The 27,144-nt window shown below is 53.4% G+C and overlaps 2 protein-coding genes across 7 annotated transcripts; one reads left to right on the top strand and one right to left on the bottom strand.

Moving 5' to 3' along the window:
* The first annotated feature begins 387 nt into the window (after positions 1-387).
* LOC118581187 (vasodilator stimulated phosphoprotein) lies at positions 388-16,147 on the top strand. Of its 6 annotated transcripts, none has more exons than XM_036183170.1 (14): positions 388-636; positions 1,254-1,469; positions 8,827-8,998; positions 9,095-9,260; positions 11,034-11,118; positions 11,915-11,952; positions 12,067-12,308; positions 12,439-12,539; positions 13,862-13,913; positions 14,059-14,095; positions 14,315-14,360; positions 14,508-14,598; positions 15,583-15,640; positions 15,763-16,147. In XM_036183170.1, the coding sequence occupies exons 2-14, from the start codon at positions 1,465-1,467 to the stop codon at positions 15,798-15,800; spliced, it is 1,131 nt and encodes a 376-aa protein (XP_036039063.1). In that variant the 5' UTR covers positions 388-636; positions 1,254-1,464; the 3' UTR covers positions 15,801-16,147. The 6 variants fall into 6 exon arrangements, with proteins under 6 accessions (XP_036039063.1, XP_036039071.1, XP_036039097.1 ...); XM_036183178.1 differs by lacking the exon at positions 388-636 and adding an exon at positions 678-978; XM_036183204.1 differs by lacking the exon at positions 388-636 and having other exon boundaries at positions 1,076-1,469; positions 12,442-12,539; positions 14,062-14,095.
* Positions 16,148-17,805: 1,658 nt separating this feature from the next.
* On the bottom strand, positions 17,806-18,225 carry LOC118587663 (optic atrophy 3 protein homolog). The gene has a single exon (XM_036193692.1). It carries the CDS (start codon positions 18,214-18,216, stop codon positions 17,806-17,808), a length of 411 nt encoding a protein of 136 aa, XP_036049585.1. The 5' UTR covers positions 18,217-18,225.
* Positions 18,226-27,144: the final 8,919 nt, after the last annotated feature.

The raw sequence follows: 27,144 nt of genomic DNA, 5'->3' as shown, positions 1-27,144 counted from the left end.
TATAACCCAGGTTGACCTCACACTCGCGATTCCCCTGCCTCAGCCTCCTGGTTTGTGGCGCCATAGCTAGTTTCAGCTCAGAATCAGCAGAGTTGGGCGTGAACGAAGAGGTTCTCGCAGGTGAAGGCCAGCAGGGAGTGAGCATCCAGGAGACGGACTGGCTAAAGGCCACGTGGGCTGATTCTCCGCGAGTCTTGGGGGACCCAAACAAGACGATCGTAGGTTAAACCCATTCCCTACCTCCATGCCTCAGTTTCCCGAATTGTAAAGCAGGAACTGGTGCTTCCCTAGGGTTAACGCCTTTCACCCTGCCAGGTGGAGCTCTACGGGAGGGGCGTGTCCATATGATGACGATGATGTAACTCTGGGCGGGGCCTATGGGACTCGCTGCGGAAGCCTGGGAGGGTGTCTGGGCTCCACTCAGCCCGGGTGTGCTGGGGGAGGGGGCCCCAAGGAGAGTCTCCGGGCCCCTGAGCTTACGGGGTTGCTGGGACCATCCCACTGTCTTCCGTGGGCGGACACCAAGTCGTAGCTGGGCAGCAGTGGGGAGCGGGTTAGGGGTCCCACCCCTACCCTGCGCTCCCAGTCCATCCCCACCTTCACCCCCGCCCCCACCCCAGCCGCGACCCGGCTGCGGTGAGTCAGCGGCCCCGCCGCGCCCCCTCGCTCACTTCCTCCACACCTTCCCCCCGAGGGTGGGGGGCGGAGAGGGTGGGGCCCGGCCTCAGAAGCGCGACCCGGGGAACGCCGGACGTGCCGAAGTGTTACTTAAAGGTGGAAATTGATGAGATCCCTTGCTTAACCAGAGGGCCTCCCCGTCCCCCCTCCTCCCCAAAAAACTGGGCAGAAGTCCACGGAGCGAGTAGGACGCGAGAACCTGCACCCGCAGATCTCTACCTAAGAATTCAATAGTGGAGACGGCTAGAGATCAAAGAAAGGCCCCTTCTCTTCCACCACGCTTCCCCGTCCAACTCGGGGGTGAGGCCCAGGGTGCACCCCCACGCCACCAGGCTGGGGTAGGCGTGCAATTGCGGAAGCCGAAGGTTCCGCGTTGCTTTTTAAACGCTCTCCATCCCCCGCCTGGAGGTGTTCACGGCCCCTTTAAGGCGCGGGGCATTGTGGGTGCGGGGAGTGGAATTTTGGAACGAAATGTAGCAAAGAGAGTACAGTAGTGAGAGTAACCGCGTCGGTGCTGCCGGCCGAGGGGGTGCGCCGGAGAGGTCCGGACTCTACACCCCGCTTTCCATCACCAGGGACCTCAGTCCATCAGAGCAGCAGAGGGAGGAGGCGCGCGAGGACCCGCCCCGGCCCGGTCCACGTTCTCCCCAGGAAGCTGGACTCTATGGGGCGGGACCCCGAGAGAGACTGAGCAGAACCTGGAGCCAGCCCCGCACCCTTGCACTTCCAACCAGGGGCGCCCCGGGAGCACTCCCCGTGGGCGCGCCGCCCGCCCTCCGCGCAGCCATGAGGTGAGCCCCGAACCCCCCAGCCCGGTTCCAGCCGGGCGCCGGCTCCGCGCCCCGCCTTTGTCCCCCTCCCCCGCCCCGGCTCGTTCAGGGCTGCATTTAGGGGGACATCGGGCTTCTGCGTCCCAAGTCTGAGCCGATGCCTCCTGGAGCGATCTGTAAATATCGGCACCCCATTTCTCCGCACTACTCCCCAAAGGCTTGAGGCGGCGCCGGCTGAGGTTCTCCTGGTGGCTTTCAGGTTTAGGGGCGCTCCGGGACTTAGAACCTGAAGACTTTTGGGGGAGCACCTCCGAGTTGGCAGATAGGTGGAAGCATCCGGTTTAAGCGGGGCTCAGAGTTACCGCCCCAAACTCCAATCCAGGTCTTGGGGAGGAGGTAGTGGGAGGCTGGCTTGAGAAGCCCAGCTCTGAAACTCTGAGCCTCGGGTCTTCGGACCCCTGCGTCTGGGGCGCTGGACCGCGGTCCTTAACTTTGGGGGTACGTCTTGATGCCTCTAAATTTGAGGGACACGGAGGTTCTCCTGCGGAGAGGGTTTCGGGAGTCTGATCCACAGGGCCTGGAGGGTCTGGGTGGGACTCCTGTCCCCCTGGGTTCCCAGGCTGGGTCCTAGGGCCCGGGAGCACTCCAGGCCTGGGGCGACTCCCGGGCCAGAGGGCGGCTCTGGGCCTCCCCCCCAACCTGGTGGCCCGGGAGGGAGGGGGCGCGGCAGCTGGGGGAGGGGGCCTTTGTCTTCCCGACTCACCTGTCGAGACAGCTGGTGTGGGGGGCGGGCCCCCAGTGAGCATTGTGGGCCAGCTGCTTTCCCCACATCAGGGCCCCTCCCCCTGGGCTCGGTGTGGCCCGGTGCACCCCCTTCCCCAAGCCGTGGGATTGGAGGAGGGGGCGCTGGAAAGCGTCAAGGTCACAGCCTTCTCCCTCAGGGACCCAGGCTTGCCAGCTTCTTCCAGCTCTCTTCTCAGGAGTTTAATCCTGGGGGTGAGGGGGACCTAGGGATCTTTTTTTTTTTTTTTTTTTTTTTTAATTAATGTCTTCCCTGGGCCTGCCCTGAACTCCTGGGCTCACCTGAGGGCGGGGCTGGGCCGGCAGAGGCCTCCCCTCGGCCCCCCCATAATCTCTCCCTTGGGGCTACATCTTGACAATACTATCTCCCTTCCTCCACTTTGGCAGGCACTTCCTGCCCCAAAGCCCCTGGCTAGAGGAGGAGTCTCCTGGGGACAGTTTGGGCTTAACCCCGTGTGCACGTCCTCCACTCCTGCCCTCTGACATCAGGGTGACATTCCTCTCCAGGACCCCGAGCGAGGACCCCTCCCTCCCGCACTCGTCTGTCCCTTGGCATGTGGGAGTGTTGGGATCTGGAGCTGGAAGGGGACATGGAGACATCCTGAAGACTTCCTGCCTGTCCTTCCCTCCCCCCTGGGAGTGCTGTCCCCCGAAAGGGGTCTATTTCTCCACCCGCCCCCCCACTCTCCTCTCCTGCTGCCCCCAGCCCTGCCCCTCCCCCACCCGTTTCCGGTCCCAGGCCCGGTGGAAGGCGGATGGCGGATGTCCGAGTTAGTGCCGCCTCACTCGCTGAGACCGTAAAAGGGCAGGAGCAACGTCTAGGCCGGCCCCCTGCGCCCTCACCCCCAGCCCCGTCCTCCTGCAGCCCGCCCCCCTCACCTCCCCGACTGGCTGTGGCCTGGGACAAACCTCCCTCCCCTGAGGGTGGCCACAAGTGGACCGGGTCCCCCACCCTCTTAAGAGAGGGTCTCCCTTGTCCTTGGTCACTTGCTGGGCTGTGTTACTTTAATCCTAGGACAGCTAGGGTTAAAAGAGAGAGTGAGAGACCCATCCCCTTTTCCCAGCTGGGTAAACTGAGGCCCTGAAACCGAGAAGCCATGGGGTCCTCAGAGGTTCTTGTGCGGTGTTGGGGAAAGGGGCGGACTGGTTTGTCTGGGGACAGGCCTGGGGCAGTGGGAAAGGAGGTAGTTGAGATGGAAAATTACAAGATGTGGTCCTTTTTCTCCCAGTTTGACAAATATTTGTCGAGTGTCTGCTGCATCCGGGAGCTGGGAAGGCAGAGAAGGGGTCAGAGGTCTGAAGGCTCTTGGGCAGACAGCGTTCTGAAAGCATTTGGGTTCATTCCTTTCCTCTTGCAATAATAACAGAAGCAGCGACTGTTATTTTATTTTGAAATGACAGGGCTGGTTCAGTCACACATCTTTGTACCAGGCGCTGTAATACGGGTCTGATTCCGTTTAAACCTCCACCACAGCTAAGTATGATGCTAGTCCAAGCGTGTGTCCTGGTCTTGCCCCCATTTTATAGGTAGTAAAACTGAGCCACAGAGACATTAAGGAAATGGCCTGTTAAAGTTTTAACAGTTTGGGAGTACAGTGTGGTGACTCATGCTTGTAACAGTAGCACTTGGAGCTGCCACTTGGAGGCCAGCTTGGGCTCCTGAGTCCCTGTCTCAAAAATAAATCTATAGAGTCAAGCAGTTTGGAGGTGGTAACGTTTGAATTTGTGCCCAGGACTGTTTAAGTCTAGTGGTGGTATAGAAAAGAAAAATAGGACCATTTGTGGTGGGGAGTGTTTTGTTTTTGTACAAATAACACATTCACTATTAAACTATTAAAGAACATTTTTCCCTCAAACTCCGATACATAGCAAGTTTGAGGCCAGCCTGGGCTACCGAGTAAGTTCTAGGTCAGCCTGGACTACACTGAGCAGGTTTCAATAAGCCAACCACCTAAGCAAGCACCTTTGCCTTCCTGTTCACTTAGGAGAAACCGAGGCCCACCGGATGGGGTAAAATGAACCCCCCCCAAAACTCCATAGACAGAATTTGACTTGTCTGCAAGCCTGCTTCAGGATGAGTGCGTGTGTGTGTGTGTGTGTGTGTGTGTGTGTGTGTGTGTGTCAAGTGTCATGGTACAAGGAGCTGGTGAGGTAAGGCCTGGGGGTTGCGGGCAGCGAAGGGAAGAGCCAGGCTCAAAGAGGAAGGTGCCTGCTGGGTCCCCTCCATCCCCTCCTTCTTAGGACTCGAAGCTGCCAAAGGTGGGGGTGTCAGTGCAGGGTTGTGGGTTCAGGCCTCTGTTGACCCCTTTTCTCCTTACAACAGACTCAGTGAGTGGCTGGAGACTGAGGCTCCAGAAGTGAAGCGACCCAGAGGGAGGGTGGGTCTGGAACTGGCCGCCTGGGAGAGAAGAGACCCTAAAGAAATGGGGGTCACTCACCCTGCCACCCCCATCCCTGCCGAGGTCCTGGCTGTGGAAATTTTCTGTTGATTTTCTTTTCTTAGAAAAAATAAGTTGTTTGTTTTTGCATGTATTTATTTTGGTGAGGATGGGCGTGTGTGAGGGATGTGGAGTTCAGAAGACAGCCGTAGGAGTCGGGTCTCTCCCTCCATCTACCGTGTGGGTTCTGGGGGTCGATCTCAGGTCGTTGGGGTCACATGTGTGTCCCTCCTGTGGGGATTTTCCATTTCAGCTCCTTTTTGGGACAGTTGACACAGGGTCTCGACATGTAGCCCAGGCTGGCTTCAAGCCTACAGAGATCCTCCTGCTTTGCCTCCCAAGTACAAGGCCACAGGCATATGCTCTCTAGCCTGGAATAGTTACCCTCTTTTATTTCCTCTGCTGAAACATTGGGTCCCCAAGGATCCCTTTGGCTCCCTCTCTGCATCCCAAGAACCTCTAGCATGGTACTCAGCACTCAGGAGTACTCAGCAGTTGTAAAGCGCAGACTCAACAATCGCCGCTGACATTTGAGGGTCACCGGTGATGCTGTCCCAGGCTTTGGAACCCACAGCACTCAGCAAACTGATGGTCTAGACTGAGGCCTAGCCTCTGACAGATGCTGAAACGCAGGCACAGAGAGGTGAAGACGCTTGGCAAAGATCACCCAGCATGTGGGGAGGCTCCCATTGGAACCCTGTGCTCCTTGACTGCTAACCTCATTGAAAGATGAGAAAACAGTGGGGTTGATAGTTTTTAAAAAGGCAAAGTATGAAGGAGTGTGAAGGAGTGTGGTTCAAAGGGGTGCTGTTTTAAAAAAAGGTGGTGGCTGACACAGGCAGCTTCTCAGGTGACAAGGTGTGTGTGGGGGGGGGACACTTCCAAGCTTTCACGCTTTTGACCCGGTTTACTCTTTCTTAACCTTTTCTGTTTTGAGGATTTTTTTAAAGATCATTTAGTTTGATTTCAGGTGTGTGATGGTCAGAGGACAGCTTGTGGAGTCCCTTCTTCTCTTCCTCCAGTGTGTGTTTCCAGGATCAAACTCGAGGCCCGAGGCTTGGGGGCAAGCACCATCAATCACCAGCCCTAGTTTGACGTTTATTCCAGGCAGGGTCGAACTGTGTAGCCCCAGGCTGGCCTCAAACTTGAGATTTCCCCCTTGCCTCTGCCCCCTGAGTGCTAGGATGATGATGGGCTCTGGCCCCATCCAGCTGAGGCCAGTTCTGGTTTTTGTTTTATCATGAGCTTAAGTTACAAGGGTGTCTCTAAAGATTGTGGAGCAGGAAGGATTGCTGAGGTGTGCAGATGAGGTGGAGGGCTTCTGGGAAGGGAAGACATCTAGGCAGAGCTGGGATGTGCAAGCAGAGAGGGCCAACTGGAAGGGATACAGCAGTGAGAACAGGCGACCTCACCAGCCTTGGAGCCACCGGGGACACTCTGAGATTGGGTCTTAACAGGGTCCTTCTCTAAAGCCTAGTTGAGGGTGGGATGGAGCCCAGGGTCAGGCAGCCGGCAGTGTCCTCTCTGGACCAGAAGACCGGAGCCATGGCAGACAGGGCAGGACCACCTGGGAGGCCAAAGTGCACCTGGGTGGGGCAGTGACACCCTGGGCATCTGGCCAGAGCCTGCCCTGGGTGTGGGTGGCAGGTGTGGGTGAGGCTTTAACCCTGCCCTGCCAAGGGTGCCTAAAGCAGAAACAGCCCCTGAAGCTTTGCTTGTTTCAAATGATGCCTGAGGTGTGGGGAGAACCCACAGCTCTGTGGTTAAGACTGGGACCTGGGAGCCATCTGGCTTAGCAGCCTCCTCTGCCACTGCGGGGCTGTGTGACTGTGAGTGGGATACTCACTTCTCTGGGCCCTCAGTGCGGCACCCTGGAAGAGCAGCATCCATCCTGCAGGGTTGCCGTGGGTGGGAACCGAGTGAGGGTCTCGGGAAGGCTGGAGGCATGGGCCCAGCTAAAGGCCTTGTGATAGAGGAGCAACGTACATGCAAGGTTGGGGTGCCAGGCTCAGTCTGCAGTGCAGGGGCCTGCCTGCCAAGGGGCTTTCCCTGCTGACCTCTTGATGCATAGCGACACACCCCAGACCCCAGCCCAGCCATTGTGGGGTACAGTTTCTCTCCCCTGGAAACCACAAACTTCTTCTTTTCAGGAAAAAGCCTAGTGGGGGTGGGGTGAGCTCCCCCCACTTCCCCTGTCTGGTGGGGGTTGGGGCCTTAGCTCCCCCCCACTTCCCCTGTCTGTGTGTGACCTTGGCCAAGTTACTTCCTGTCTGGAGCCTTAGTGCCTGCCCTGGAGGAGAACTGGACCTTCCAGGAGGGCAGGTTTTTTTTGGGGGGGGAGTCTTGTGTGAGGGAGATGTTCAGGGCACCCTAGTACTGGTTGAGTACATGGTGCCCCAGTGCTGACAGTGACCGAGCACTCAGTACCCCAGTGCTTTCTGAGTGACAGAGTGCTCAGTGTATACTAGGTACTGTTCCAGTCCTTTTAAGTAATTAGACTCATTCCTCCTACTTTGGGAGGGAGGGAAGGAGGGCCCATCATGTCTTCCCTAAGTGACAGGTATGGGGGATGAGCTCTCTGGGTCATGTGGAAGAAGGCTTCGGTGGGGGGGGGGGGGGTCAGACCTAGGTCTGTGGTGTCCGACTCCAAATCTGTGCGGCGTTTTGCCCTGTCAGCCAGTGGCTCTCCTCAGCTCTGCCTGGCCTCCAGGCTTCAGCTGCTCCGAGGTGTTCCTTAACTCTGAGGCTCTGCTGTGCCAGCACAGGTCTGTCCCGGCACTGGAACACACTGGTGGCAGGGAGATCTGTCTGGGACACCGCTGTGTCTCCATCCCCAGCCACAGGGTGTGACTGCAGCCAGGAATGTAAGCCAAATGGCTGTGTGTGCCCCGGGGAGCCAGAAGGACCAGGTGGCCAGTAAAAGCAGCCTCTGGGGAAGCTCACCAGGGTCCTGGAATCTTTCCTCACACTTCCTGCCCTCCAACCTCAGCTTCCTCATCTGACCTGAGCCCAGAGCAGAGGCAGGGTTGGAGACGTGGTAGAGACAGAGAAACCGAGGCCAGCCTGGGGCTGTTCTTACCTCACTTCTTGGCTGTCTGCTAGTCCCGGCATCTCTGCCTTCTCTAGTCACCTTGTACTCACTTTGGATTAAGGCTCTAGAGGCTGAGCCCAGGACCCTGAGTAAGCTGCCTGGTCCTCAACTCAAGCCTTCTGAGCCCTACCTTATCTTTTTTTTCTGCCTCTTCCTGTGTTCAGCCTGTCTGTTCATCTCTTCCCCACAGTGTGCTCATCTGTCAGTCTGTATCTTTTTTTTTTTTAAATAGTACTGTGGATCTAACCAAGGGCCTTGAGCAAGCTGGGCAAGCTTGAGCATTCTAACATTGAGCCACACCCCAGCCCCTCACTGGGGGATTCTAGGCAGGGGCTCTACCACTGAGCCACACCCCAGCCCCTCACTGGGGGATTCTAGGCAGGGGCTCTACCACTGAGCCACACCCCAGCCCCTCACTAGGGGATTCTAGGCAGGGGCTCTCCCACTGAGCCACACCCCAGCCCCTCACTGGGGGATTCTAGGCAGGGCCTCTACCACTGAACCATACCCCCAGCCCCTCACTGGGGGATTCTAGGCAGGGGTTCTACCACTGAGCCACACTCCAGCCCCTTACTGGGGGATTCTAGGCAGGGGCTCTACCATTGAGCCACACCCCAGCCCTTCACTGGGGGATTCTAGGCAGGGGTTCTACCACTGAGCCACACTCCAGCCCCTTACTGGGGGATTCTAGGCAGGGGCTCTACCATTGAGCCACACCCCAGCCCTTCACTGGGGGACCTATGTGCAATCAGCTTTCTGCTTTTTCTGTATGGATCCAGGAGATTGTGCTTGGATCATCAGTTTGGTGTCTGGCATCTTTTTTTAATCAGCTGAGCTATCTCTCCGGGCCATGCTTTGTCTTCTGATTTTTCTCCCTTTAATATCTTCTTGCTGTGTGTCACCCTCTCCTGGTGTCCCACGCCGTCTGGGCCTCTGGGGAGGGTGTCTGAATCCGCCGTCGCCATCTCTCTGTCTCCCTCCGTTCTTGTCATGCCGTGGGGAGACCCACATGGTGAGTGTGACCGGCCCCTCTGCTCTCTCCTTGCAGTGAAACGGTCATCTGTTCCAGCCGGGCTACCGTGATGGTCTATGATGACAGTAATAAGCGATGGCTTCCCGCTGGCACCGGTCCCCAGGCCTTCAGCCGAGTCCAGATCTACCACAACCCCACTGCCAACTCCTTCCGAGTCGTTGGCCGCAAGATGCAGCCGGACCAGCAGGTGCAGGCTCCCTCCCTCTGTCCTCTGTCCCCCTGTCTGTCTGTCTCCTTGCCACCGAGCACACGTCACCCTTCACCTACCCGTTCCCTTTTGTAGGTGGTTATCAACTGTGCCATCATCCGGGGTGTCAAGTACAATCAGGCCACTCCCATCTTCCATCAATGGCGGGATGCCCGTCAGGTCTGGGGCCTCAACTTCGGCAGCAAGGAGGACGCAGCGCAGTTTGCAGCCGGCATGGCCAGCGCCCTAGAGGCCTTGGAAGGTTAGATGGGCGGGTGGGATGGTGTTGGGGCTCACACTTTCAATCCTTGCACTTGGGAGGCTGAGGCAGGAGGATTGTAACAAGTCCCAGGCCAGCCTGGATGACTTAGCGAGACCCCGTCATGAATAAATAAGTCAGTAAAATCAGACTGGGAACAGCCATCTGTATGTAGAGAGCTCACCTAGCGTGCTTGAAGCTCTGACCCCAGTCCCCGGCACTGCATAAACTAGGCCTGGTGCTGGAGATTTAGCTCAGTGGTAGAGCGCTCGCCTAGCAAGCGCAAGGCCCTGGGTTCGATCCTCGGCTTCCAAAAAAAAACTAGGCCTGGTACCACACCTGTCACTCCAGTGCTTGGCGGGTGGAGGATGATGAGATTAAGGCCATCCTCAGCTACACAGCAAGGCTGAGACCAGCCTGAGCTACATAAGATTATCTTTTAAAAAAAGTATGTGTGTGTGTGTATACGTGCACATGTGTGTGCGTGCACTTGTTGGGGGTCTGGAGAGATGGTTCAGTGCTTGCAAGCATTTACTGCTTTTCCAGAGGTCCTGAGTTTGGTTCTCAGCACCCATGTGGAGAGAGGCTCACAGTCCCTGATGTCTGACATCTTCTGGCTTTTGTGGGGACTAGGCACATGTGTAGTTCAAAGCACTCCTACACTTAATTCTTTTTAAATGGGGGTTGGGGTGCATAGAAGGGACCCCTCAGCAGTGCTGGGAAGCCTGAAGCTCCCATCCTGCACTTGGGGGCTTGGGTCTACCTCTCTGTAAGTCAGCTAACCCATGGACATCATGGAAAACTCCCGTGAGAATTGTCCATGCCCGGTGTGTGCCCAGGGGGATAGCATGTTCCTGTGGCCATGCACGCTGGACCAAGATGTCTGTCTGTCCAGCCTCCACCATGCTCCTTGTGTTGGTCACGGTGGCACATCCTTGTAATATGAGCTTTTGAGGTGAGGCGGATGGAGAGTTCTGAGCCAGCCTGGGCAACATAGCCTGATTTGGTGTAAAAGTCCACAGGTAGCATGCTATGGTGAAGGCTCGGTGGTACAGGCTTGCCCAGTATGTGCCAGACCCTGGGTACCATCCCAGTTCATACTAAAGTCTCCGTGTGCTGTATCTACTTCTTTCTCGTTTTTAAATTACATTAATCCATTTGGTGTGTGCACACTGGGCTCTGGTGTTTGTGCAGGAGAGAGAGGACAGCGGGTGGGAGTCTGTTCTCTCTCCCACCGTGTGGGCCAGGCCTGAACTCAGGTCTCCAGGCTCAGCAGCAGCTGCCTTACCCCACAGGAGTCGGCTTTCCTATTTATTTCTTTGTTTTGAGACAGGGCTTCTCTGCAGAGCCCTAGCCGTCTTGGAACTCACAGAGATCCTCCTGGCAATGCTCTGCTGTTTGTAGATTGAAAACTGCCCAGTGACTGAGGTGTTGGCTTCGCAGGGCCTTGTCAGTACTAATGGAATGGCTCGCCCATTGTGTGTGTATGGAGAAGTATAATAAGAGGTGCAGGCCTGTGTTTGTTCCCTCGGGGCTGGAAAAATGATTGTTCCTGCAGATTTCCAGCCTGCATGGCCTAGCGACTAGTGGCATTTCTGTGTCCCCAGATCACCCAGCTCTCAGCACCTCAGGCCCAGGGAGGCTGCTCCTTGCTGTCTTTCCTGTGTGCTACCCCCTATGGAGGGATGTCAGGGCCTCTGGTTCAGTGGGATGGCATCGTCATGAGGGGAGGGGAGGGCTCCCACATTCTCACTGTGGTTTCCCTTCACCTTCCAGGAGGTGGGCCTCCCCTGGCCCCAGCACCCCCTGCCTGGTCTGCACAGAATGGCCCCTCCCCAGAGGACCAGGAGCAACAGAAAAGGTGGGGACCCTCCCTCCCTTTAGGGAGTCTCATAGCTCCTGGAGTTCAGAACCCTGCCAGCTTTCACCTTCTAGAAAGGTCCAAGGTCCAAGGGTCTAGAAGCAAACAGCATTCAGACACCACTCCCCAAGCTCCCGGAGTTCAAGAAGCATACTACAAAGCTGGGCCGGCAGGGCAGCTCACACCTGTCTGTCATCAGTACACAGGATACGGAGGCAGGAGGATTGCAGAGAGTTTAAGGCTAGCCTGGGCTACGTAGTGAATTCCGTATGAAATCAGTATGGGACCCTGTTATAGTAAAATAACCCCTTGCTGGATTTGTTGGAGCATACCTTTAATTCCAAACAGTCAATGAAAGGTAGAGGCGGGCACATCTGCAAGTTAGAGTCCACCCTGGTCTACAGAGTAAGTTCCAGGCCAGCCGAGGCTACACAGTGAGGCCCTGTCTCAATAGAGGAAGAAAAACTACCACCCCCCCACCCCCAAGGACCTGATAAGAGAATGCACCATTCCAGCGCCTGGGACTCCGCACCCGGGTTCCACAGCTTTCTGAGACCCTTGACTACCTGACAATCAGCTTGTGGGACAGTTGAGAAGAAGGCTTGCTTGCGCCCAGCCCCCATGGGTGCCTCCTGCCCCTTGTTCTCAACCCTCCTTCCCTGGGCCCTTGGAAGGCAGATGTGGAAGGGAGCCGCTGGCCTCGCTGGTGACCCCTGAGAGAGGAACCAGAGGCTTCTGGCCCCGTGGCTAGTAGCTTGGTCTGGGTACTGAAGGCAGCTTCCTTTCCCCTGCACAGGCAGCCTGAGCACGTGGAGCGCCGGGTCTCTAACGCAGGTGATGGCTCAACCTCTGGGTCACCGGGACCTCCCTGAAGGACCAGGTTGGGGAGGCCGGATAAAGAAGAAGGCTTCTCTCTCAGCAATATCGTTCTCTGTGTGTTTATTGCAGGAGGCCCCCCTGCTCCCCCAGCGGGAGGTCCACCTCCACCTCCAGGACCTCCCCCTCCTCCAGGTCCCCCTCCACCCCCGGGTCTTCCCCCCTCAGGGGTATCAGCTGCAGGTCATGGAGCAGGGGGAGCCCCGCCCCCTGCACCCCCACTCCCTACAGCACAGGGCCCCAGTGGTGGGGGTTCCGGGGCCCCAGGCCTGGCTGCTGCCATTGCTGGAGCCAAACTCAGGAAAGTGAGCAAGGTGAGTGTCTGGGAGATGAAGCCCTGAGGGGACAATGGGGGGTGGTCAGAGTCCCCCAAAGGTGTCACAAGAGGCCTGGGAGGTCACCTGGCCTGCCTTTAAAGCCATCCCCCCTTTTTCATCCCTTCAGCAGGAGGAGGCCTCTGGGGGGCCCTTGGCCCCCAAAGCTGAGGGTACTCGAAGCACTGGCGGGGGGCTTATGGAAGAGATGAACGCCATGCTGGCCCGGAGGTGAGCCTGGGGCCCTCAGGAGTCAGCCACTCATGGCAGTTTTGGGGGCTAGGCTTCTGGAGTGCCCATGGCGCGCCTTCCCTCTCCTCTCTTCTCATGTCTAGCCCAGGCTAAACCCTGATCGTCCGGCCTCTCAGCCTTCTGAGTGCTGGGGTGGCATACCTGCACCCAGCTTCTGTGCCTTCAGGTGGCAGTCCAACCTAATGGTGACAGCCATGTCTGGGACACAGTGCTGGAGAATGTCGTCCTCTGAGGTGGCTCACAGACTGTAACATGTCCTGACTCTCAGTGTTAGGACCCTAGGCGATTCCACTTGAATGTTCTGGAAACAGATTCTTAAGAATCTCAGCTTGCTGATCTTGAAACCTTCTCACCCTTATAGTTCTTACCACTTCTGGACGTGGGAATTATGGGGGACCCTTCCAAATTCTAGAGAAGTAATCTTTAAGCTGGATTTTTAATATTTTTTTATTTTTATAAAAAGTTTACATTTGCTGGGCGGTGGTGGCGGTGCATGCCTTTAATCCCAGCACTTGGGAGGCAGAGCCAGGCGGATCTCTGTGAGTTCGAGGCCAGCCTGGGCTACCAAGTGAGTTCCAGGAAAGGCGCAAAGCTACACAGGGAAACCCTGTCTTGCAAAACCAAAAAAGAAAAAAAATAGTTTAAATTTATTTTTATTCATCGTATGTATGAGTTTGCCCTTGGCACCTGGGAGGAGTCTTTTCTCTGCTTTCACGGTGTGGGTTCTAGGAACTGAGCTCATGTTGTCGGGCTTGGCAGCAAGCACCCTTACTCACTGAACCATCTCACTGGCCCTAAACTGGATTTTTGTGGGTGTTGTTGCTGTTCTCAGCCCTGGCTGGGCTGGAACTTCGAATGATTCTCCTGCCTCTGCCTCTCAATGCTGGGATTACAGGCTTATGCCATCCTGTTCTTATTTTTGTTTTCTGAGTCACTATGTAGACCAGGCTAGCTTTGAAGTCACCAAGATATGTCTGCCTCTTTTTAAAAAAAGAAAAAAAAATTACATTTATTCAGTGTGTGTGTGTGTGTGTGTGTGTGTGTGTGTGTGTGTGTGTGTGTGTTTATATGTGTGGGCACATATTTGGAGATTAGAGGATAATCTGCAGGATTTAGTTCTCTACTTTGAACTACATGGGTCCTTGGGATTAAATTGGGTGATCTGGCTTGGTGGCAAGCACCTGTGTCTACTGAGCCAGGCCCCGTCTTTAACTTCTCAATCCTGGAATTGAGCAGTGGGGAGGGGTGCTGTTGAGAGATGGACCGTGAACTGTAGCTTGTTCTTGCTTGCCCCTCCGCAGAAGGAAAGCCACACAGGTTGGAGAGAAGCCCCCCAAAGACGACTCAGCCAGTGTAAGTCGGGGGCTCTTCCTGCTCTATATTCCTTATATGTACCCTAGGGCAGGGAGGAGGTGTGACAGGGTTGTTCTGGCTTTGGACCTGGAGGATGAACATTGGCTTGGAAAGGGTGGTTTATGATACTTTTATTTACCGCCAGCAGGAGGAGCCAGAGGCCCGAGTCCCCGCCCAGAGTGGTGAGTGACAGCCCTGTGTAGCCATAGAAACTACAAATCCCAGGATGCATTGTTCTTGCTTTGAAAGCATACTTGCATGGGAAACCTGTGAAAATAATACTGGGGATTGTAGTTTTCTAAAATAGTTCTTTGACCTGGTGGGTTGGGTGGCTGTATCTTTTGGTGGGGGGGCAGTGCTTGTCTCGATCTTTCTGATCTGTTGTTCCCCCATACACCCAGAATCTGTGCGGAGACCCTGGGAGAAGAACAGCACAACCTTGCCAAGGTAGACCATCAGTATTGGGAATCGGCCCCTCAAAAGTGTTGAACTTTTCTCTTGTGCAAGGGGGAATATAATGTAACCTCTGGACCAGGAAAAGGGGAGGCAGTGCCCCTCTCTAACCTTATCCCTGTTCCACGCCAACTCTTCCAGGATGAAGTCATCATCTTCTGTGACTACCTCCGAGGCCCACCCCTCTACCCCCAGCTCCGGGGATGACTCTGACTTGGAGAGGGTGAAGCAGGTAGCCTGGGGCAGCAGCTGTCATATGCCCAGAGTGACAGACCTGGGTCCAGAATGGATCCAGAGAAGGCTTAGAAACCTCAGTCTTCTAGTCTGAGAAAGGGAGATGGTGGGTGGGTCCGGAAGGACAGAGCCTAAGCAGGCCATGCCGTCTATCCCTCGTTCCTGCTGAGTACCCACAATCCTCACTCAGCTCAGTGGCTCCAGCTATCCGTCTCTAGTCAGAGTTGGCAGGAGACTGTACATCTGGCAAGCTTCTTACTGGATGCGCTCCAGTACGGTCCTGCTGGCCCCAAAGATCTAGAACTCTTCTATAGAACATCCCCATCATTTTGTGACCTTGACAACTGTGTCAGAGGATGAGGGTGAGAAGGGTTGTGAATCGGCTTCCTCTGTCTTTTCAGTCAAAAAGAAAGGGAGAAGGGGAACTTTGCTCAGCAGAAAAGTGCCTAGAATCCCCCAGTGAGGGGCTGGGGTGTGGCTCAGTGGTAGAGCCCCTACCTAGAATCCCCCGGTGAGGGGCTGGGGTGTGGCTCAGTGGTGGAGCCCCTGCCTAGAATCCCCCAGTGAGGGGCTGGGGTGTGGCTCAGTGGTAGAGCCCCTGCCTAGAATCCCCCAGTGAGGGGCTGGGGTGTGGCTCAGTGGTAGAGCATCTGCCTAGAATCCCCCAGTGAGGGGCTGGGGTGTGGCTCTGTGGTAGTATGCTTAGGTAGCATTTAAGATGCCCTAGGTTCCATCCCTGTCCCTGCAATAAGATGGGCCGTTATGATGGCTCAGCAGATAAAGATGCTGTGCCCGTCTTGACAACTTGAGCTCCATCAGCAGAACCTCCATTGGTAAAAGAAGTGAACTAATTCTCTCAAGCGCGTGCATATACGGGAACAAGCACACACAAAAGAATTGTTAAACAACTTGAGAAAAGTTGAGATGAGAGAGGAGGTTCACTGCTTCTGCGAGTCCAGGTCCCCTCTTGATTGTTTTTCAGGAGCTTCTGGAAGAGGTGCGGAAGGAGCTGCAGAAGATGAAAGAGGAAATCATCGAAGGTGAGGCGCCTCTGCTCTAATGCTGCATTTCCAAGGGCCTTGTGTCTGTCCGCGGAGGAGCCTGCCTTGGAAGGGGAGGGCCCGGGACCGGCCTGAATTCTCCTCCTCCTCCTTCCTTCCAGCCTTTGTCCAGGAGCTGAGGAAGCGGGGTTCGCCTTGACCACGGGGAGCCAGAAGACCCATTTCTCCTTGCGCGCTTCCCGCTGGCGCCTGCTTCCCCTGCCTCATCTTGACAGTCCACCAGAAGGCATTCTCCCCCCACTGGGTGTGGCTTCCTGGTGCCATGGCCACACCCATGCTGGCTGCTGATTGGCTAAGGAGGTCCTGCCCCTTTGTACCCTTTGGTCCTTCCCCTCTGCCATCCCCTTGGGGCTGGTTCCTCTGCTGGGGATGTACTGGTAACCCCACAGTGAGGAAGGAAGGAGGGATCTCACCTTCCCTTGTTCTGGATTCACTTTAACGCTTTAATGCCTTGGATTTTTTTTTTTAAAGAAAAAAAAAAAAAAATATATATATATATATATATATATTTGGGTTTTGGGGGGAAAGGAAATTTTTTTTCCTCTTTGGTTTTGATAAAATGGGGTGTGGAGTTTTTAAATGCTGTAACCCCAGGCTTATCCCATTGGAAGCAGCTGTGTAACAGGGGAGGTATCCCAGCAGGTGGGAGGGATTTCTCTCATCCCAGGAACATCTCCCCTTTTGCCTTGGCCCCTCCCCCTTTTCTATGAGGAATTAAGATTCTTTAACATTTTTGGAACCTCAGTTTTGTGGTTTTTTTATTTGGGTTAGGATTTCAGGGTCCAGACCATTTTTGCCCTCTGGGAAGATGAAGTCAGGGGAAGGAGAAGAGGAAAAATAGGCCCTCCAACTTCCACACCTTAGCTTCGTGGACACGGGCCCTCGCTGAATAAATCTGCGGTTTTTATAAATGTGAAGGTCTCTGGAGTGACTTGGAAGAGGGGGTTCCTGCCAGCTGTGGGAACCCTTATAAGGATGCCATGGCCCTCCACTCCTGCTTCCCCTGTCATCCACACTCCCCTCTGTGGTCACCAGCCTGCCTCCTCCATCCTGGTGTTGGGGCTGTGTATCCCCTAAGTCTTACAGCTTCCTCTGGGAAAGGTCTCTGAAGGTGACTGCCCCCGCGCCACTGGAAGCCCCTCCCCAAGTTCTCCTAACTGGAGTGAATGACAGACACTTGTGCCCACTCAGCACATCAGGGTTTGAGACACTCTTTGACCTGGGGCTCCTTTAATTATAAAACATTAAAATATTTAAAAAAAAAAAAAATAGAAGTCAGAGCTCAAAGGCCACCCCTTTGTGGCCCAGTGGGTTAGTAAATGAGTGTGTAAGAGAGTAAATTGGTCTTCTGGGATGTTCCATTTGGTCAGAGGTGAGGCTGTCTGCCTTATTTTAAGAGGCTTTTGCCTGGAAGACCAAAGGGGGGGAGGCTGTCCCTTAGAATGCTGTGAGACATGGGGGGGGGGGGTGGCAGACCGAGGTGTGGCCCACGTGTTAAGGGTGCAGGTGGCTCCTTACAGAAGGCCAGTAAAGAGGCTCTCAAGGGGGTGGTGGCTGGAAATGAAGGGGCTGAGATAGGCAGAATGGCTCATTTTGGGTTAGAACCAACTTCCTCCCTCCTAAGACATGATGAGAAAGAGGCACCCCGCCAGCTAGTGGACAGCGCCTTGGACTAGAGGAGGGTCCACCAAGAGAGAATGCCACACAGGCACCTCGGAGTAAAGGCAGGAGGAGCCAGAGTGACACCGTGCAGACCCGGCCTCTTTCCCTTAAAAGTGAGGTAGATGGAGGAGATGGGGTCGGGACACTAAGGCACGAACGAGTGTTCCAGGGTGATGGACCAGTGCCCTAGGCTAAGGGTTCTTAGGTGGCTCCCCAACACGCTGTGCCCTCCCTTTCCACGTTCGGTGTCGGAGAGCTGGTGGTTTGGGGTTGGGGATCTGGGAGCGTCCCTGGCGTGTCCCACCAGTGGGTGAGAGACCCCCGTGGAAAGGAGCACTCACACCACTCCCGGCCTAGGATCCCTCTGTCCCCAGAGACCAGGGCATGTCAGCTGGCCCCGTTCAGGGATGGGCCCATGCAGGGAGGCCAGGCACAAGGCCAGACATCAATCCACATCCTCCGAGGCCAGAGTCTTGCGGTCTCTACAAGGAGGCTTCGGGGGCCTGGGGCTGGGGCTCCGGCTCGGGTTCGGGCTCCTGGCGCTCCGTGCAGATCTGGCCTTTGAACTCCTCCAGCTCCGCCCGCAGCTCGGCCCTCAGCTGGTCCAGCTCGCTCCTCTGCACGGCCACCTGCACCTGCACTTGCAGCTTGTTCAGCGCCTGCTCCAGGCGGTCCAAGTCCTCCCTCAACGACAGCAGTGAGGCTATGCGCTCCCCTTCCTTGCGGCGCCTCATTGACTGCTGGCGCCAGAACTCCAGCAGCAGGCAGCTGCCAGCGCAGCCAAAGATGATGGCCTCGCCCAGCAGGTTCGCGCCCAGCTCGGCCGCTGCCACCTCGTTCAGTGGCTTGATGGATTCAGCGTGGAAGCCCATGATGCTCATTTTGGTCCGCATCTCTGCCCAGTGGTACACTGCAGGGAAGAAAGGGGTCAGGGTTTGCTGTGGCCTGGGATGCTCCTTGTCCCCTGTAAGCACCAGCCCCTGCTCCGTGTCTTGGGGATCAGAGACAAAATCGCCTGCGCAGAGAACAGGCACCCAGTCCACACACTTAGAATAAGGACTCATCTGGCCTGGGGGAGGGGAAGAGGGGAACCTGAGGACGTGGTTTTAAAATGGTCCAGGGGCTGGGAATGTGAGTCAGTCGGTGGAATGCTGGCCTAGCATTCGAGATCCCATACTTAAAATCCCCGGTACAGAGTTTAATGGTATAGGCCTATAATCCCAGCACTTGGGAGGCAGAGCCAGGCGGATCTCTGTGAGTTCGAGGCCAGCTTGGTCTGCAGAGTGAGATCCAGGACGGGAACCAAAACTACACAGAGAAACCCTGTCTAGAAAAACAAACAAACAAAAAACAAAAAAACAATCAAAAACAATTCAAGGTCATCTTTGGAAACTGGCCCGAACAACATGAGAGCCCCCTCCAGCCCCCTCCAGTAGGCAGGTCATGGTGCTTTCAGGAGGCCATGGTCTCGGCACTCAGGGGAATGAAACAAGAGGCCATTCTGGCCTAGAGGTAGACTCTGGCCTCAAAACCAAAAATAGATAAATAAATAAATAAAATAAAAAATGAAAAATTGAATAAAAAAAATCCAAAGTCAGCAACTGTTTGGTGGTGGGTCAGGGTGCCTGCCATGTAAGCCCAATGACCTGAGTTCAATCCCCAGAACCTGAAGAAGACCACTCCAGAGTTGTCCCCTGAGCTACACACACACACATTAAAATTTTTTAAAAATGTCCAGAAGATCATGGAAAGTGGGTATGGGTGAAAATGCTAACCTGGCTGGAGAGCGAGAACCTTCCAGTCTGGTAACCACTGCAGGTTAGGGTCACAAGGAGGTCCCATGATACAAGACCCCCCAAAACACTCATACACATAAAAATAAATTGCCAGGTAGTGGTGGCGCATGCCTTTAATCCCAGCACTCAGGAGGCAGAGGCAGGTGGATCTCTGTGAGTTCAAGACCACCTGGTCTACAGAGTGAGATTCAGGACAGCCAGGGCTACACAGAGAAACCCTGTCTTGAAAAAACAACATAAACTAACAAAAACTAAACTGTGTATTCAAGTGAATTTTAGGGAGGATCCCCTACTTACCATCTTATGCTTGTGCATACTGGGTGTGCGTGACTAAAGTCATGCACTATGGGGAGAGAGATGGCTCGGCGGTTAGGAGCACATACTGCACCTGCTCGGGGTCGGAGTGCAGTTTCTAGCTCCCATGTTAGGCAGCTCACTACCGCCTGTCACTCCAGGGGATCTGATGCCCTCCCTTGGCCTCCATAGCACCCCAACACACATGGCGCACACAGATACACGCACATAAACACAAATAAGAAATAAGATATTTTAAAAATTAAATTCTACATTATGGGACAGTGCATGCTTGGCATAAAAAATGACTGTGACCTAATTGATCAGCCAGAGGAAGAGAACTGCCCACAGAGCACCCTTAGCAACCAAATTCCTCCTGGACCCCATAAAAGGAAGCTCTGGAAAATAACTGGATCCCCAGAGTGCTCCGCCTCCAGGGCAGCTGCTGATCTCGACAGCAGTCCTCTGTAGCCTGCACTAGGGCTCTGCTCTGTAAATTAGGTTTGTCCTCACAATCCCGCCTAAGCCCTTATTGTCAATTGGGGTGTGTGTGCGCGTGCACACGTGCGCGTGCGCGAGAGTGTGTGCCTGTGTGTGTATGTTGAGACTCGCCTTGTGGCCAGGAACTCACAGACATCCACCTGTCTCTGCCTCTGCCTCTCAAATGCTGGAGAAGCTTCGTGAGCACGAGGCAAGCTCTCCACCACTGGAGCTGCTGCCCTGGGCTCTCAGTGTCTCTGAAGCTTTTTGTTGTTTTTGGTTTTTGGTTTTTGGAGACACGGTTTCTCTGTGTGGCTTTGCGCCTTTCCTGGAACTCACTCTGTAGACCAGGCTGACCTCGAACTCACAGAGATCCTCCTGCCTCTGCCTCCCAAGGGCTGGGATTAAAGGCGTGTGCCACCTCTGCCCAGCGTCTCTGAAGCTTTTGTTTTCGCTCAAATGCTGTTTTTCAGTCATGGACACACTGGCTGTCCCCAAGGCTGCAGGGCTATCTTCCCATGAAGTCTTCACACCACCCCGCCCCTCTTTTTTCGGTTTTCTCCCCACACACACCCCTTGAGCTAGGGTCTTGCTATGTAGATAGAGATCCTCCCGCCTCCAAAGCGCTGTGATTGAAGGCATTCTCTACCACCCCTGGCTGGATTCTATCTTCTACTTGAAAACTGTTTCTCTCTTTGGACCTGGAAATCTCTCTTTTATGTGCACTCAAGAATGTAAAGAAGAGGTCCTGAGTTCAATTCCCAGCAACCACATGGTGGCTCCCAACCACCTGTAATGTGATCTGGTGCCCTCTTCTGGCCTGCAGGGACACATGCAGACAGAACACTATATACATAATTAAGAAAAAAAAAAAAAAAGTAAAGATAAACTGGGCATGGTGGCACATGACTTTTTAATCTCCACACTCAGGAGGCACAGGCAGGTAGATCTTTGTGAGTTTGAGGCCAACCTCGTCTACAAAGAGAGTTCCAGGACAGCCAGGCTTGAAAGAAAAGATTACCCATATGAAAGCCTGACTTTTGAAGGACTGACTTTTGCTCTGAGATACCTGGAGATGAGCCTTAGGACTTTGGAATTTCTGGCCTCATTAGTCTGTCTTTGGGCAATTTGGATTTAGACTTGTTGGAGTATATCCCCAAGTATCTATCTCCAAAAGGGTGTTTGGTGTTTTGAATCCTTCTTTCTTGGGTTTTCTGAGGTTTGTTATTCTGAGACAGAGTCTCTTTATGTAGGCCTGGATGGCCTAGATCTTACAATGTAGAGCAGGCTGGCCTCAAATTCAGAGATCTTTGTGCCTCTGCTTCCTGACTGCTGGGCTAAAGGCTTGCACCACCTCATCCAATTTCATCTTAATTTTGTTTGGTTTTTCCAGACAGGGTTTCTCTGTAACCCTGGTTATCCTGGAACTCACTCTGTAGTTCAGGCTGGCCTTGAACTCAGAAATCTGCCTGCCTCTGCCTCCTGAGTGCTGGGAGTAAAGATGTTTGCCACAACCCTGCTTTCATTTTAATTTTTACATTATTTTATTTATTGTATTGTGTGATTATGTGGATACCAAGGCATACTTGTGGATGTCAGAGGACAATTTATGGAAGTTGGATCTCTCCTTCCATTGTGGGGGTCCCAGGAACTGAACTCAGGTCCCTAGGCTTGGCCACAGGCATTGGGTCACCTTGTTAGCCATAAGTCTAACTTTTGATGTTGCTGCTGGAAATCTGAATTCAGGTTCCCATGTTTAGCAGCAGGTACAGTGAGCCATCTTCCCAGGCTATTTTTTTAAAGATAGGGTTTTACCCTGTAGCCCAGGTGGGCCTCAGACTCATAGCATGTCTCTTGTCTCAGCCTCCCAAGGGCTGGGGTTACAGCTATGAATGAGTCAGCATGCCCAGATCTTAGCTCCTATTTCGACAGACTCTCACGTAGCACAGGCTGGACTCGAGCTCACTCTGTGGCTGATAATGACTTTGATGCTATCCCTGCATATCTGAAATACCTTTTCCTACCTCCATGGTGAAACAGACCCGGAAGACTTGCTCATTCCTCAGGGTTTAAGGGCTGATTGCATTGGTGATGGACCGGTCTGTGCTCCACAGGGTAGTGGAGGGACTTCTGTCTGTCTCCCTGCCTCTGTCCGCACCTCTATCTTCTGTCTGAATTCTCTTTCATCCTGGGAACTTTTCTTTTATGTACAAAGATGAGCCTTGTAACACAGAGGCCTGGCCTTTGCCCTAGGATCCTGAGAGATAATCTTTAAAGGCCCTTGGAATGTCCAGCCCATTAAACTGTCCTGAGGCACTGGCCATGGCCACACCCACTAGTTGTTTCTGCTAATGACAGAATTTCTGTTTTCCCTCATTTGTGCATTTTTCTGTGTGTGTGTGTGTGTGTGTGTGTGTGTGTGTGTGTGTGTGTGTGATGAGTCACTTTGAGAATGTGGCAATCAGAGACAGCTTTTGGGAACTGACTCTCTTCTTCCGCCATGAGTTAGCCTGTTGAACCGTCTTGTCAGCCTCCACTTGATCTTATATTTACCTTCGACATTTTATTTGTGTGTGTGCAACGCTCATGTGCCACAGCACTTGTGTGGAGGTCGGGAGACAACCTGCAGGAGTCTGTTCTCTCCTTCAACCCTGTGCAATCCAGGGACTGAATCCAGGTCTTCAGGAGACAGGCACCTTTATCCTGAGTCATTTTGTCCTCACTCATTGTTTTAAGACAGGGTCTTGCAAGTATGTAGTCCAGGCTATCCTTCTGCCTCAGCTTCACAAGTACTGGAGTTCAAGGTATGCAGCTAGCCGGAGTTTCTTTTTTCCTTTTTTTAGTTTTCCAAGACATGGTTTCTCTGTGCAGCTCTGGCTGTTCTGGATCTTGCTCTGTAGACCAGGCTGGCCTCGAACTCACAGAGATCCATGTGCCTCTGCCTCCCGAGTGTTGGGATTAAAGGTGTGAGCCACCACCACCTGGCTCACCGTAGTTCCTGATTATAACTGACCTCCTCACACCGACCACAGAAACTCTATAATGTTCCGGTGACTCTGACTCTTAAGATGGTTCCTTGTGCAATAGCAGGTCCCGGGACTCCACTCCTGAGAGGTCCTGTTCCCTGCCCTGGAGGGATGTGGAAGAGCCTGGGAACTCTGGTCGAGCAGAGGCGTTCAAGAGCACAAACTCCCACAGGGGGCTTTGCACCCTCTCTGGAGTCATCTCACCTGCCCTGTCACGAGGCCTCCGTGGCAGCCAGTAAACAGGGGTGTTTCTCCTCGGGCTTTGCTGGCCCCTCTGCAAACCCATCTAGCTCATCAGTGATGGTCCACCCAAGCAGGCCTAACAGGGACGTGGAGTTTGATTCTGTAACCTGAGGTCACCAAATCAGCTGCTCTGCTCCCTGCTCCTCCTTTACAAAAGACTGTTTGTTTTCTTTTAGAGACAGGCTCTCACCAGGTACACTGGTTGTTTTTCTTTTTTGTTGTTTTTTTTTTTTTTTTAAGACAGGGTTTTTCTGTCTAGCCCTGGCTGTCCTGGAACTTGCTCTGTAGACGAGGCTGGCCTCAAACTCACAGACATCCATGTGCTTCTGCCTCCTGAGTGCTGGGATTAAAGGCGTGCACCACCACCACCTGGCCCTAGCTGGCTTTGAATTTGGCCTCCTCCTATCTCAGCCTCCGGAGTGCTGGAATTATCAGGGTTTGCCACTACAGCTGGCTACATGGGCTCCCCTTTATGAAATCCAGTCAGGCAGAAAGCAGTGAGTACTTTTCATTTTAATTAGACTTGAGACACATCTGACATATTAACCCAGAATCCTCCGCTGTGGCTGCTCACACCTGTGCAGAGCTCAGACATGGTACACAACTGGAGCTCCGAGTTCCCCTGGCTCTGGCAGAGTCAGGCTTTTGCCATGTTTCCCAGGCTCCAGGGGCCCTCCTACCTGTTCCTGAGCGACTGAGTGTGCAGGCACACCCACCCACGCTCGCTAGTGTTTAATGTTGTTGTTGGCTTGTTTCTGTATTTTGAGGCAGGGTCTCATGTAAACTGGCACTTAACTCACTACTCAGTCAGTTCAAGGGCTACTTAGCCCAGGCTAGCCTTGATTTCCTGATCCTCCTATCTCCACCTCCTGTGTTGGGATTCCAAGTGTGCACCATTTAAGCTTATTTTTGGCGTGAGGGTGGGGGTAGGGGTGGGGTTGGCACAGGCTCTCATGTAGCCCAGGCTGGCCTCAAACTTGCTATGTATCTGATGATGACCTTTTAAACTCCAGAACCTCCTGCCTCCACTTCCCAAGTGTGAGTCACCATACAGGCTGTTCAAACTTGTAACAATCTTCCTATCTCAGTCATAGCTGAGATTAAGGTAGGTGCTGTCACATCAGGTCAGTTTTATGTTTAGAATACATATTAGGTGCACAAAACACATATGTGCATATGTGTACAAACACACACACATGTTTATATAGGTTTTGTTTTGTTTTTTGGTTTGGTTTTTTTGAGACAAGGTTTCTCTGTGTAACAGAGCCTTGGCTGTCCTGGAACTAGCTCTGTAGACCAGGTTGGCCTCAAACTCCCAAAGTTCCACCTGCCTCTGCCTCTGCCTCCCTCCCTAGCTGGGATTAAAGGCATGGGCCACCACACCTGGCTTTATATAATTATATATATATATATATATATATATATATATATATATATATATATATATATATTTGTTGTAGAATATTCCTTTATATTGTATGAAGACGTGTCACTCTGATTGGTTTAATAAAAAGCTGACAGCCTATAGCTAGGCAGGATTTCTAGGCACAAAGGACACTGGGAAGTAGAAAGGCAGAGTAGCCAGGACACAGAGCAAGCAGCATGGGCATTACAAAGTAGAGGTAACCGTGCCACGTAAAAAAAAACCATAGATTAGTAGAAATGGGTTAATTTAAGTTCTAAGAGCTAGCTAAAAACAAGCCTAAGCCATCAGCCAAGCTTTCATAATCAACAAGAAGTCTCTGTTATGATTTGGGAGCTGGCTGGTGGAACAGAGGAAGACTCACTACATTTATCTATCATCTTATGTGTATGAATGACTGTGTGGTGTCTGTGTACCATGTGTATGCCTGGAAGAGGGTACTGATCTCCTGGAACTGGAGTTAGGAATGGCTGTGAAACACTGTGTGGGTTTTGGAAATTGAACTTGACTTCTCAGTAAGAACAACAAAAGCTCTTAATTGCTGAGCCATCTCACCAGGCCAATATAGTTCATCTCTATGAATGGGATTATCACAAAACAGGACATAGGAGGAAGCTCTGCTGGGTGATGACTTCACTAAACTGTCATTCCAGAGATATATGTGCAACATCAGACACAATGTCATTATCTACACACACATGCCCCGATTACACAACACTGATCTGCATACAGAGAGAACCGAATTATTACACAACATATTCTTGATGGATTACATCAGCTCTTCCTTCTCAAGGATTTCGATGGAAGCCCAAGTCCTTCCTCGGTTGCTGGTAGTGGCTTCTGTGGGGACTGGGGGGGTCAGGAACACAGAAGGGCAGAGGGGGGAGGGGCTAGTGTGTGGGGTGTGTAGGCCTCAAGAGACTCTGTGTATGACCTGTTCAAGAGTTATTTATTTATTTTGTCTTGTTTTTGAGACAGGGTTTCTCTACATAGCCCTGGCAGCCCTGGAACTACGTAGATCAGGCTAACCTAGAACTCACAGAGATCCACCAGCCTCTGCCTCCCAGTGCAGGGATTAAGGGCGTGGCGCCACCACGCTCAGCTCCTGTGAGACACGAGGCCTTTGTATGCCCTTGGTTTACCAAGTCAGCCAACCTCTTCTTTGAGGGGCAGTGGCTAACTGTAACTGTTTTCAGCTCTGAGTCTCAGACACTCAAACCCTGCTCAGGTGGCCAGCAACGTGAAAGTGAATTCGCACGCTGTTTTAATAAACCTTTATTGACTGATTCGACGCAGGGGCCTGGGCTGCTAGGCCTTGCAGTCATGACCGTTTGTTCTTACCCGAGTTTCCCTATGGAGTTCTCAACCTTGAACATGAGGTACCTCCAGTGTGTTAGGATGACAGGTATATGCAGTTCATGCAGTGCTGGGGACTGAACCCAGGGCTTCAGGCATGCCAGACAAGGACTGTGCCATGGCACCATCTCCCCAGCATCAGCTCTTTGCTCCTGCACTGGAGTGCCAGCTCCATGGTGGTGATGCTAGCTTGTCTTGTTCCTGCCTGATCCCGACTGAGTAGCTGCTCAGAGAGCATGTGTCCAGTTGGTGGGTGATGGCACCCCAGCTGCTAGGCAGGCTTTTCCTGTCAGCACTGCACAGAAGCCAGCCAAGGGATGGCCTTGGGGCCAGGGCAACTGGCCAGAAATTGTATGAGAGCCATTCTCCTCTGGGGTGGCTCTCCAACGTCTTGGTCCCTCCAATAAGAGTTTGTTCAACAATAAAACCAACAAGGGAGCAGCAGGGCCTGCCAGGGATAGACAGGCAGTGCGCCCACAGGCGGTGAGCTGGTGTGGATGGGGTTCTGTCTGCTACATCCTGAAGGCCAGAGTCACTGGGGAGGAGGAGTCGGGGTCCAGTCCAGCCCTGTCTCCCCACATAGCCAGGACGGAACAGACAGCACCGAGGACAGTGTGTGCAGCTGTTCCCCACTGGGCTGTAAATCCATGAGGCTGGGGCTGCAGTAGACCAGGGTTCTACTGGGAACCCAGCATGGCAAAGAACAGGGCTGGGCACATGGTGGGCAATTCCGTGATCTTCCTCAAGTGGCAGAATAAACAGAGGGCAGCTTTTCTGGTTAATATGGATTTTTTTTTTTTTTTTTTGAAACAGGGTTTCTCTGAATAGTCTTGACTGTCCTGGAACTCACGCTGCAGACCAGGCTGGCCTTGAACTCAGAGACCTGCCTGCCTCTGCCTCCCGAGTGCTAGCTTAAAGGCGTGCATCACCACTGCCTGGCTAATATGAATTTTAAAATTCATCTTTTGGTTTGTTTTTGAGACAAAGTCCCACAGAGCCCAGGCTGGCTTCAAGCTCACTTGTGGAGGATGATGACCTTGAATTCTTGACCTTCTTGCCTCTATTCCCCACGTGCTGATTCTCAGGCCCGTGCCACCCCGTGCCACCTGTAATACTGGGTTGCTTTAGACAGGGTCTTTCTATGTAGCCCCTCACAATGAAGTCTTTTATGTTTAGCAGGAAGCCAAGCGCTGGGATTACAGA

Source organism: Onychomys torridus, chromosome 1 (assembly GCF_903995425.1).
Source record: "Onychomys torridus chromosome 1, mOncTor1.1, whole genome shotgun sequence".
In the NCBI taxonomy this organism is placed as follows: Eukaryota; Metazoa; Chordata; class Mammalia; order Rodentia; family Cricetidae; genus Onychomys; species Onychomys torridus.
Note: the sequence above shows the minus strand (reverse complement) of the source record. Positions and strands in the feature narration are given on the sequence as shown.

Bases quoted from the DNA above. Each gene is read 5' to 3' on its own strand.
- LOC118587663 (XM_036193692.1), bottom strand. From the start codon at position 18,216: ATGCGGACCAAAATGAGCATCATGGGCTTCCACGCTGAATCCATCAAG.
- LOC118581187 (XM_036183170.1), top strand. The intron at 12,540-13,861 runs GTGAGCCTGGGG...GCCCCTCCGCAG, and splicing joins AACGCCATGCTGGCCCGGAG to AAGGAAAGCCACACAGGTTG. The intron at 13,914-14,058 runs GTAAGTCGGGGG...ATTTACCGCCAG, and splicing joins CCAAAGACGACTCAGCCAGT to CAGGAGGAGCCAGAGGCCCG.